The sequence below is a fragment of the Argentina silus genome, assembly GCF_951799395.1.
Source record: "Argentina silus genome assembly, chromosome: 10".
NCBI lineage: Eukaryota > Metazoa > Chordata > Actinopteri > Argentiniformes > Argentinidae > Argentina > Argentina silus.
In genome coordinates, this window is record NC_139664.1 from 10626494 (window position 1) to 10639084 (window position 12591).

Here is a 12591-nt window from a genome sequence, read left to right on the forward strand (position 1 = left end):
CCAATCTTTTGTAATGTTTTTGTACCAATAAACTGAGTTTGTAAGAAGGAAAATATAATTTATACATCATTATGTTTCTGTATACATTTCTGCAGTATGCACTATTGTTGAGTTTTAGGTTGCATATGGTTCCCACTCTACTAGCACTTCAAATAAAATAAATGTAATTTATTCATTGTAATGACATGATTCCTTGTTATAGGAAAATGTGTAAAAGTAAAATAATGGGAGAGGTCCTATCCACTCGACCAAAAGAAAGCACATAGCATCTTCCGCTACTCCTGTGGAAGCTAATAGTAATGGAATCTATGACTGCCTCAGAACTCAGTGCCAGGTAAGAAACCTAATCTCCCATTAATACCCAGGAAATGATTAACTAGGAAACCAGAAAATCCTCTACAATGTCCCCAGACCCCATTGATCTGAGAAGGAGACAATAGTGTGAACAAGATAGGGAGATGGAGGGAAATGGATCCAGAACTGGACTAGACAGTCGAGAAGCTTTACCATTAAATCACTGTACAAATTCCAAGTTGTTGTTCAAGGTAACAGCCCTAAGTGTCTAATGATATAGACTTTGATATTTGCTCTGATCAAACTGAAATTGAGTAAATACGTTTGAAATTGAATGAATAAGAGGTACATTTTGAATAAATAAGCTTTCACCTATCTAATCATGTCAGATTAGTTATGTTGAGCAAGCTAGAAAGGGGGTTGCATATATGCATATATATATATTTGGAGTGAGCTCATGCCCAGAAATACACCTATCGTGGATCTCAATATCGAGTCTCTAAATTCTAAAGAGGCCTCCTACTGCCACCTGCTGGACAGAATCAGTTGCATGTTTACCATTCATTGAAGATGGTCTGCACCAGGGGTTCCCTATGGGGTCAAAGAAGATATTCTCAGCTTTAATTCAATGGGGGTTTTTTCAGATTGGGTTCACCTTTTAGAACGTACAACATTTTAAACATTATAAACATACTCCCCCTATTTCAGGGCTCCAAAAGTAATGAAAAAAATATATAATGTCCAAATAAAGTACTCATGTTTAGTATTTGGTCGACAATCCTTTGCATGCAATAACTTTAGTCTGCAACCATGCAACCTCCTCCATGTTTCATAGATGAGGTGGTATGTTGTAAATCTTGAGCAGATCCTTTTTTTTCAAAACTTGAAAACAAACTGTAACCTGACCATCCTTTTTGAGGATAACAAGTGGTTGGCACTTTGCAGTGAAGCGTCTGTAGTTCGGCTGGTGACATATTCTGTGGATGGTAGTTTCTGACACATTCACACCTACCTGGAGAGTGTTCCTGATCTGTGGGACAGTTTTTTTTATTATTATTATTATTATTATTATGGTGGAATTCTTTGGTCATTCACTGTAGAAGTCTTCCTTGGCCTACCAGCCTGTTAGCGATTACTGAGCTCACCAGTGCTTTCTTTCTTTTTTAATGAGGTTACAAACTGTTGATTTTGGTAAGCCTAAGGTTTTGATAGATTTTTCTGACATTTCAGTCTCATAATGGCTTCCTTGATCTCTCTTTGGTCCTCATGTTGACAGACACCAATAGCAGATGGAAGGCAAATGCAAAGCCTAGAATCAATATTACAGTAGACGGAACACACCTGACTAACCAGAAACACGTCTCAAGACAATTTTCCAATACTTTTGGTGTCCTGAAATGGGGACTATGTATTAAACGGGTTGTAATTTCTAAATGGTGAAATCAATCGGAAAAAAGAAAACATTGAACATTAAAGCTGAGAATATCTACTTTAACCTCATAGTAAGTGTTTTAAATCCAAACAGTTGGCGTATAGAGCTAAAAGAAGACAAAATGGTTCCTCTTTCCAATACTTGGAGGGCACTGTACATATGTATATCAAATCATAAAGGTTAATCTCAGGGGATCCCAATTTTCAATAGGGGACCACACCCCAAGTTCAGGAACTGCTGGTCTACACACAACTGCATAGACTAATTTATAAAGGATCACACATGCTTAGGTAATTGGTTCTTTTATTTGGCAGTTTACATTTTTCCTTGTCTTTAGCACAGAAAAGTATGAGATGGCGCATGCCATGTTCACAGAACCCCAAACCTTTATTCAGCAAAGCTTGTACAGAGAGATATGGAGGAGAAACACATGTAGGCAGCAGAGGATGCAGGCAGATCATTGTGGCATATCCAAAAGAGAGTCATTTAGTGTGCTGAATATGGAGCATTCTGCATCCATTCTCAATTTAACTTCTAAAGAGAAAAGAGGCTAATGATACCTCACCTGAAACACACATACACACATACACACCCACACGCGCATGCATGCACGCACGCACACACACATATGTTCACACTATCAATATCAAGGAGGAAGCAACAGCACATTCTACTGGCCAAGATTTCATGTGTCGTGCCAGATTGATGTCATCACATTCTAGGAGATGTACCTCCAAATACTGTATACATAACAGAGTAGAAACAGAGTAAGTTTGAGGAGATCACCTAGATCACCCAACATTAGTCAGCGGTCAAGAGGAATCTTGAAGTCCCATTTTATAAACAGTTGCTCCTTCTGGCCACACATATTCCACATTATTGTTTCTAGACAATAAGCTTATAATAAACCTAACCTATTAAGTTCAGGTGGGTATTTCAAGCTGAGGGTTTGTCATATTGTTAATGTGCGTTTGTTACATGTGCGTTCATTACACGTGTGTCACGGTGTGTGAGTGAGTATGTGTTTGTGTGTGAGGTGATAAAATGAGATGCGTTGATATCTTGAGTAGTATGGAGTTTGAGTACACTAACCATTTGCATTCTTCACAAAGACACAGAAACTGACATCATCAGAAAACACTGCAAACGTCAGCCAACAACCAACTCACAACACCAAAGCCTTTCACAAGAAAATTGTTGCAGATTCAAATTTCAAGAACCAATAAGTAAATAACAAACAAAACATTTGAAATTGTACAGCTCAGTACATTTGATACATTTGTTTCTTCTCTACCTGCCTATCCATCACTGTAGATAGATAGATAGATAGATAGATAGATAGATAGATAGATAGACAGATAGATGGATAGATAGAAAGATAGATAGATAGATAGATAGATAGATAGATAGATAGATAGATTTCAAAAAACGAAGTATTTACAAAATAATATGGATTCATGTTGTTTTTTCTTCAAAATCAAGAAAATCATTAACTTCCCAAAGGATTGTGATCCTTTTTGTATCCACTGATAATACTGATAGGGTAGGTGCATACGGTGGGGTTGATGGGAGGGTGTGGTGTGGTGTGGTAGTGAGATCCTCCACTCTCCAGGTCTCCAGGGCTAGGTGTCTGCTCAGGAGTGGCCAGGGGTGGGGCTAGATGACGGAGCGACGACGGGGTTGGACGTGGCTCACGCTGTCAGCTCTTCCCTCAGCTCTTTGTTCCTGCGCACCACAGCTGCATGTCTCTCCTGGTGGGGAGAAGAGGAAGTTGATACCAACACAGGACAGGAAGTCACACTGTAGCAGTAGCTACAATACCAGAATGAGTTACAATGAGAAATTACCATGATCACTAATGTTACAGAAGGCAGTTCCAGCTGTTCTCTTTACTCAATGTGTCACTAAAACTCTGTTCTATCCAAGATGACACTTTGAGACAAAGTGCTCTAGTGATCTCACCTTCTCCTGCAGGCGTTCCATCATGGCTGCCAGATGGGCTTCGCGGTTCTCTTTGATCTGATCCATCTTCAGCTGGAGCTTCTCCTCAGCCATCTTGCTGAAGTTGCTGTTCTCCTCCATGGCCTTCAGCAGCACGTCCCTCTCGTGCTCGCGCTTCTCCGCCAAGGCCCTCAGCACCTGGGCCTCCTGGGACTGAAACACAGATATTACATTTATATTACATTTGTATTATAACTATCAGTTTAAGTATTTGACCATGACCATCACATTACAGTAGTTTAGTAGTAGTTCATTTTGTTAATACTGAATAAGAAGTTGTGTAACTAGGTATTTCCTATATACACCTTAGGCTGGAGACTATGGCCAGGGGCATTATTCAATGAACGGAGAACTCAAACACAAATGCATAGAATCATGTATGTTACGAGGAGCACTTTGTTTACAAATACACACACAAACAGGACATGTGAGCGGCCTACTCACCCTCCTCCGTTCCTCAGCAGCCTCCAGCTTCTTCTGGATGTCCTCCAGGGAGATGTCCCTCTTTGGGGGTGAGGTGATGCTGTGGGCCGAGTCAGACACTGGAGAGGGTGGCTTCAGGATCACCTCGAAGGCCTGGCCAGACGCCCGCTTATTTATGGGCTTCACCTCCATGTCTGCTTCAGAGTTGGAGTTGGAGAGTCAAGAGTCAGGGGGTCAATGCCAATTCAATGATGTTACCTTAATTTATTATCTGAAAAAACTCAAATCAAGGGCTGGTTATGAAATCAAGGGCTAATTCATGTACATTTCTGGATTGACTTGAACTAATAATGGCATTGGCTACTTATCCACATGCAGACTGCAGCACTTGCTTTCTCCAAAAGACTCTGCATTGATAACAAAGTGTGACCTGGTTCTTACCTTCAAATTCACAGATGAGCTTGTTGCGTGACTCTGGGTAGAAACAGGAGCAGATGAGGGAGAGAACAGACAGCTCCTTCATCTTCTCTTTGTATGCTGTGGGAATACAAACACACACTGCTGTTAGCACTCTGCTCTGTCTGTGTAGTACGGCTCTAAAAAAAACAGCACATTTACACACTGAATAGCACCTTTAAAGGAGAGAATTTCATATTTCTGATGACATTCTTTAAAAACGTTTAACTGCAATAGAAACCAGGGAGCCCTCACAATGATTAGTGATCAATTATTTTTGTCTTCCATCATTACTTGAAAGTTGTAACCATATTGATGCAATCCTTTCTGTTTGGTCATCTCTGCTGTGCAGCATTTTGGGGCATGACAAAGCAAAATATTGGCCCAGACCTCAAGATCTGATATTCCCAAAATTAAAAAAGACACACAGATAAACTCATATTCTGCTGATAAATGCATTGCTCTGTTAACAGTAAAAATCCATAGTTTTATCAGTGACTGACAGAAGAAACATACAAAAATCTATCTTTTAGGCCTACATACGTATGTATTATTTACACCAACTAGTCGGCCGGCACTTGAGTAACTATTAGTCACTTGTGCCATTACGATAAAACCTGATAACAGAAAGCTAATTAGCATTTCCAGTATCCTGTGGGCAGAGATTATAGATGGTCTCTCCTCTTAATGGTGCTTTGATGGTTGTCATTACAAAGACATTTATCACTTCATTACAAGGTTCATGGTAATGGCGACCTAATGGAGACTCCACCTACCCACAAATGCCCTCCTTCAAGCTTGTATCTAAATATCTATCATCTCTACGCTGAAGATGACTAATGTAAACTCAATGAAGTTGCCAATGTCAGTACGTTGTATAAGTTGCACCTGCAAGGTTGCTCTGATCTGAAGTCCTTATGCTCATGGGCTGCTGATGATAGTTAATCATGGTTATTGGTTTATGATGCAAGCTGAATATCACCCCTGAGAAACTGGCCTTTTCCTTATTTTATTTTTTTTCCTGTATGACACTAGTCTCTAGTCCCTAGTCTCTCTTTCTACATCACAACAAACATGTACCCATTAGGTATAGCGATCACTTCGCCACAGTATCAGAGAGAGCACTATCCGAAGAGGACTGCAGATTGTCAATACTGATTAGCCAACTGCTGCAGCGTGTGGATCGGCCCCTTGCTGCAGGGCTGGCCACTCTCCCACCCTGCTGTCTGCCGACCTGCTACAGCTCAGCACAGTCTGCCACAGATCATATATTCACAAATATGGATCTATTCTAATGCATTCTATAACAAGTCAGTGTAACATAAATAGTAGGCGTTTCCAGCTGCATAAGAAAACAGCAAACAAATGATGATGATGATAATGATCATCATCTTTTCATTTGATTCATTCAACAAGTAATTTAGTGAGTAATCAATCACTTAATCAATCAATCACAAAAGATATGGCACTTTACTGTTTACCTCTCCCGTTGTTTTACATTATACGCCTATGGAAATAAAAACATGTTTTATTCAGTGCCATGATTGTTTTCTTTTGGCTATGGCTGAGATTCATGGCCTCAAGTATCACCCTCATTATTTGTTATTTTGTTATTTTGTTATTTTGTATCTTCTTGATTTGGATCTAAAACACTGATTTCATCGCAAATGCATGACACAGACATTTTTTTTTATAGAAATAGCCTAGGCTAAAGGATGTCAACTATAATAGTAAATGAACCGGTGAAAACAACATATTCACACCTCGTTCATTATCCCCAAAAAGTATATTCTCAATAATAACCGTGAACAAATAGGCTATAATTTGAATAGACACACAAATACGGGATTTAAGTAGGCTAAGTGGTATCAGCGCCTGTCAGCATGTCTTGAAATGGTAGGCAGACCGGCGTCTTGGGTGGGGTCTTTCTGCATTATGCTGTTGGAGCCGCCGCCGCTGTATCACAGCCGCAGGTGCAGCATTGTAAATAAAACATTGTAAATATAGAAATTGCACACCTCTATGTAAATCAAAAGATTTGTTTTTTTTTATCTATCTACTCATCTGCATATTTCCCTGCAAATGGACAAAACCTGCATGACATCAATTCCTGTTTTCATTTAACTGAATAGACTATCAGCCTTTCTTGAATAAAATGTACCCCCACCTCCTCCCCCCATCCACAAATCGGTGAATACTGTCCCATTTTCAGTTTCCGAGGGTAAACACTCTATCGCAGATTTTGACAATGATAGTTCTATCCAACCGCCGTTTTTGTTTGCTTTCACTAAGAAGAATGGTCCATGGGGCCCATGCTGTAAAAGACACATATTTAGAAAAGGATGCAGTTGTCGGCATGGATCTTTCAGCATCCACTCCCATAATCAAACGCTCCCAACACTTCCTTTAGAAATTATTAATAAAATCCTTACCAACTGCAGTTTTGGCCATGGCTGTTGTATAGCAGCGGATGTAGCAGCTCTGGTCAGCGGGTTGAAAATGCTGTTTTAAGGCACTGAGTCAGCGAATAAGACCAGTCCAGGGCTTGGATGAGAGACTAGCGCTGAAGATGGGAGCGGTTTAATTATGACCGACTCTGCGCAAGAGCACCACCCTCTGTCCTTTGATGCGAACCTTTCGTAGAGACAGCCATTCATCAAAAGTGAACATAAAATAAAAATATTTTCATGGAATAGCTATTTTTGAAAAAGCCTACAGTAATTTACATACCATTGATAGCTAAACAAATACACATGCACACACGCACAGTCGTAGCCAATGGCATTTAAGCGCCTCTAATGAGCTACCAGATTATAGTTTCAGAATGAAACGCTTTGAGATATCATTGACCTACGGAGTTGGGAAAATGTACATCACAGAGTTGTTAATGAGGCCATCATTAAATTCCTATGGTAACTAAATTCCATACGGAATAGAAGCATGCATCAATAATCAATACTGTAATTGTCAATCAACTCCAAAGTGCATGGTACCATGAGAGGAAAGAAAATCGACATGATGATTGAGAAGATATCCACAAATAATCTTGAACAGTTTTATTACTCAGTATGCAACATTTAACTCCAAGACTTTACATCATCTTTTTACTAACAGGACATAAACTTAAAACATAAATGAGGAATGCATGTCTTAATTTTAACATTCTTGACGTGCTTTGAGTCATGACAATTGACCACGGCAGCACCTAAAACTTCAAATACACACGAAAACATATTTTTCCTTAAAGGCTTTAGGCTTGAAATATCACTTGACAGTGAAGGAATGGCATACCAAAAGACAGCTATGTTTTTCAAACTGTTTCTAACGTCTACTAATGCATCTACTAGTGGAATCATTTACTTACAATGGAACCTTACATTGGTTTATTTGGTACAAAAAATAGAGGTAGTGTCAAGTAGTTTGATTATTATCAAGATTACAAGGCTGGATAACAATTACAATCTATGGCAAAAATTGTTTTACACATCTCTGAATGATAACATTGTGAAATCGATACTGTATACATACTATATTGAATTACTTCACAGAGATGTTGTAAATTAAGCTTTTAAAATAAAATAAATCTTCATCAGTAATACATGATCAGATATTAAAATTAACTTTTGCTTGGAGTATTCTTCAACAGCTTTTTAATGAAGTTGCAGACAAGTATTTGTGAACGTTGTTGGTAGTCGTTTAGAACTTCGTGAGAGCTGTTCACCTGGTCTCCTTTCTGCCGATCCAGAAGTGTCACACACACGACGGCAGCTTCAGAGAGCAAGAGATATAACAAAGTTTGATTATTTACCGCTGTGCCTGTTTAACTCTACAAAATCATAGTGAGACAATCAAGCAAACAACCAAAAATACATGATATGTTATCTGTAACTAATACAGCTAGTATAAAGTAAAAGTGAAACTAGAGATGTGAAACTGCTAATGCCATTTCTGCAAGTCATGAGTTACTTGTGTCCCACCTCTTAGACCACTGAGTTTGCACATGGCTGCAAACACAGAGGACTCCATCTCAATATTGCGGACCCCAGCCTCATACGCCTTGGTCAGATAGTCCCGTTTATCCTTCTCTGTGTAGGAGCAGAAGGCCCCGTCCAGACGGGCTTGCCCTGAACACATAAAAACATTGAATGTTAAAGGGGAAATGTAACTGTTTCTGGTCAATCCATAATGCATATCATCTCGAACTATCATAATTTCTCGTGCAGCTGCATCATAGCTATCGAAATGCAACATCTGTGTTTACTTCCTAAAAAAGTCTCATACCGTGTTAAAATACAAATTCAGACAAGAGTTTTTGCACTTTGACCCTGCTCTACTATGCTAGTGATTCCCAGACAGTAGCATGCTCTAGCACAGTTCAACAGAAGGACCTCGCATGGGAGGGAGAGGGGAATCTCGGAAGTTGTAGGAATTTAATCAAATGGGCAATTTGAAACATCAGGACTGATTAGGGCATTCAAAGCAAAATATCTTGACTCAGAGATAGATTGACTTTTTTTGTGAATGTGTCTACTATTGAATAATGTAAACAACAAATCCGCTGGATTACAGGGTAAAATTCCACTTTAACAACAATAATTAAAGTATCCTTTACTAAATTAATTAATTCAATGATAAAAGTACTGAAATGATACCTCACCTTCATAGAAATCCATGGTACACATGGTATTGCCTATGACCGTCTCAAACTGACCCAGTTCTTTGCTGCACTGTAGCAGTTCCTCAGCCAAGCCTGGGTCCAGGTCAGTGCTGCGCACCACCGTCTTCCCCAGAATGACCTGCTCAAACCTGGGCAGGAAGGAGGCATCTACAGACTGTTTGGTGACAACAACGGTGCCTGGGTTAAGGCCTGTGGATGTTAATAGTAAATAAGTGTTATTATAGCTTTATGAAGGCATATGAATAACATTATACCACTTCTCCTACATTAACACTAGTTTATAAAAAAAAAAAAAAGTTTGTTACTGAAACTAAAATGGAAATCACATAGTTAATGACAACATATTTAAGGCACTTGATACTAAGTAGAGCAAGCCAAGCTACTTCTAAATAAATCCTTTACCTATACCCCCTGAGGTCCCAATGCGCACAATTGTAACATCTGTACAGCGTGCGTGGTAGAGCAGTTTGATGAGTTCATGTAACATTATGGCAATGGAGGGGATGCCCATTCCATGCTGGAGAACAGAGAGACATGTCAAAGACACACATTACACTGTAGGACATCCATTCAATTCAGTCTCATGTCATGGAAGATTACCAAGATGTCAACATTAAGCTTAACCTTCAACTTTCTACTGAGAGAACATAGATTTATGATCAAATTCATTTTATGGTATGTCCTCACGTACACTAATAGACAGCACAGGGCCAATTTTGTACATGGCGTAGCGGTCTGTTCCCGCACAGATGTTTGGGTATTCAGACTTGGGGTCCTCCAAGCCGAGCTCACCAGCCATGTACTCTATGAATGATTTCATTCTCCAGGGACTGCCCCCAACACACACAAACTGGGACAAGGACAAAAAAATATTTAGGCAGTTCATGTGTTAACAAGGACTTGGGTAGTATAAAAGCAAATAAGACATACATTGTGACAATACCAATAAAGATTACCATTTTATGTCGAATTCTATTTAATGCAATAAATGGGATGATGTTTTACATTTCCATTTAGAGTTGCAATTTAGTAATAATGAAGTAAAATGTTTACTTTAACATCACCAAACATGGCTGGAAGGTTGTGAGTAGAGGTCCCCAGATTAAAGTGGTAGAGTACGTCATCTTTCATTGTTTCAAGGTGTGGATTGTGCACATGGACAGTGTTTGCACTAAAAGTGAAATAAAAGGACGATCATTAACATTAAACATATATTTTCAGGCCCAATTTGCAATTTGAACAGCTTGACCCTTGATTGTGCCTTAAATCCTAAATGTAGGATTATGATATGACACTCCTTTTATATTTATAAAAGAAAAATAGGTCTAGCAGCACAACAAAATTAATGAACCGCTTAAACTGACATTGCTACATTGTGACTGTTGTCAGTAGGCTATGGTAAAGTGCAATTGAAATTGTGCGATATCTGTTCTGAAACGGTCTCTACGTGCTTTAGCTCAGGAAGTCAGGCGTTGTCCCAATTTCCTGGTTTAATCATAAACTTGGACTGAAGTCAACAACAAACGAAGACAGGTTCTACTTGTATAAACCGTTATCCACCCATGATTTTTTTCTTACCTATTGCACGTCTCATTTTTTTCATCACCTGGTGCCATTTTCCTGAGAAATGTAGGCTACAAAGTTAGATCACCCGACCAGACCTTTACAAATCGTAATTACAAAATAGGCTACATTACATCACTATCTTGAAGAGTAATTTTCCAGATTTAAAATGTGTACAAAAAAGCTTCATACGCCTATATATTATGCTTAGAAGTAACCAGCAGGTAAAGTTAATGGGTCGGACAGCTGCATTTACGGTCATTAGAGCAACGGGATAGGCTCGTTCTAGCACGAGGAAGACCTCTTGTTCACCGGTAAAACACCAAAATCCTAGAACTGCAATAATCACCATCGACTTCAACGACAGCATGACTTCAGTACTCTCTCAGCAAGTAAATACAGTTACCCTATATTTGAATTACCTGTAGCAGGTGGATAACTCGCGTATGAACGATGCCGCGTTTGAATGTGATGCCCTTCTCCTGGAAATATATGTTGAGTGCGCACCGAGTCACTGGTACGTGACACCAACTCGTGAACGTCAGAACTGCTGTGGGATGTTACAGCGTGCAGCACTGGCGCAGTTTACACATTAACGAATGGCCACTTCAATTTCCATGCATGTGAGGTTTCACTTGATAAACGCACAATAGTTTGGAACTTAGACTAGTTTTACCGATATGGGGCTGAATAACAGGGTTCAGGGTGCAGTTTTCTACCTTAACTTTAATCTACGGAAGAGTATTATGGCCAAGTGAAGAGAAAAAAACCGGTGATGACTGGTTGCACTTAGACTTTTCTTTTTTGCTCGGATAATAGGCTTTTCATATGATACGGAGCAGGAACCACGTGGACTTGGATCAGATATTGGCGTTTGTGCAGAGTGAAATCAAGAGTAATGGACAAATGCAAGGCTACATACGGTTGCATCATATGATACTAGCGGCAACCCGTACTATACGGACGGTAAATCATTGGATAAATTAATCCGTTTCAAGTGCCCAAGGCGTAGCAGATGCACAGTTGTCAATAGGCCAATGCACACACTTTTACAATAAATATGTAAGTTTTTTTTTCAGTAGATTTAATTTATAAATCTGAGCCTATAGTTAACATACCTAAATATTAGCTTCCAAAATAAATTTAGCAAAAGGTAAATATTTCATTTATATCTTATATCTGTCATGCAAAATAAATATTTCAGAACAAATTATATCTAAAAATGTTTTATATTTTTTTGGCTAATATAAAATAATATTTGATATTTGTTATCAAATATTTAGATATTAAAATATGCTCAATATTTAAGATTTTCTGTAAATATTGAATGTGTTCATTTGAGACTCAGATATATAAATTAAATCTGATAAAAAAGGGCACATATTTATTTTGACCAGATTTATAAATTGTCAATACTGTTCAACTTTACAAACGGCACACTATATTCACTTGCCCACAAATAGCACAACTTTTTTTTATCAACAATGCTGCCCCAAAGATGTTGTCTCAATAAATGCATTGGCACTTTCCCTGCTAGTGATGATAAACCATATAGTATTATATAGGCTAAGCTTGCTTCTCTCTTGGATGTAGCTTACTTAACCTACCCGCAGAATGTGATGGACTGCATCCATTTCTGTAAATAGCCATGACTGTCTTTCACCATGCCAGGTCATCTAACTTAGGCATTTCAACAGTGGCACACAACAACAGGGAGGCATGCAATTAACCAAATCCCCTTCTT

The 12591-nt window shown here is 38.9% G+C and overlaps 2 protein-coding genes across 2 annotated transcripts; both read right to left on the reverse strand.

The window, feature by feature from the left end:
• Window positions 1-3417: 3417 nt before the first annotated feature.
• stmn2a (stathmin 2a) lies at window positions 3418-7083 on the reverse strand (the record flags this gene model as incomplete). Its single annotated transcript, XM_083679260.1, has 5 exons — window positions 7039-7083; window positions 4592-4687; window positions 4172-4344; window positions 3689-3880; window positions 3418-3477 (listed from the first exon to the last, which is right to left on the reverse strand). Exons 1-5 carry the CDS (start codon window positions 7055-7057, stop codon window positions 3418-3420), a joined length of 540 nt encoding a protein of 179 aa, XP_083535386.1. The 5' UTR covers window positions 7058-7083.
• A 564-nt stretch (window positions 7084-7647) lies between these two features.
• Window positions 7648-11383, reverse strand: upp1 (uridine phosphorylase 1). The gene is made up of 8 exons (XM_083679576.1): window positions 11270-11383; window positions 10863-10904; window positions 10338-10455; window positions 9976-10134; window positions 9687-9801; window positions 9264-9473; window positions 8584-8730; window positions 7648-8374 (listed from the first exon to the last, which is right to left on the reverse strand). Exons 2-8 carry the CDS (start codon window positions 10898-10900, stop codon window positions 8223-8225), a joined length of 939 nt encoding a protein of 312 aa, XP_083535702.1. The 5' UTR covers window positions 10901-10904; window positions 11270-11383; the 3' UTR covers window positions 7648-8222.
• Between the last annotated feature and the right edge of the window lie 1208 nt (window positions 11384-12591).

Coding starts and splice junctions, on each gene's coding strand:
- upp1 (XM_083679576.1), bottom strand. CDS start 10,900: ATGGCACCAGGTGATGAAAAAAATGAGACGTGCAATAG. Junction 9,802..9,975: donor GCCCTGTGCTGTCTATTAGT/GTACGTGAGGAC, acceptor TCTGTTCTCCAG/CATGGAATGGGCATCCCCTC. Junction 8,375..8,583: donor CAAACTCAGTGGTCTAAGAG/GTGGGACACAAG, acceptor TGCTCTCTGAAG/CTGCCGTCGTGTGTGTGACA.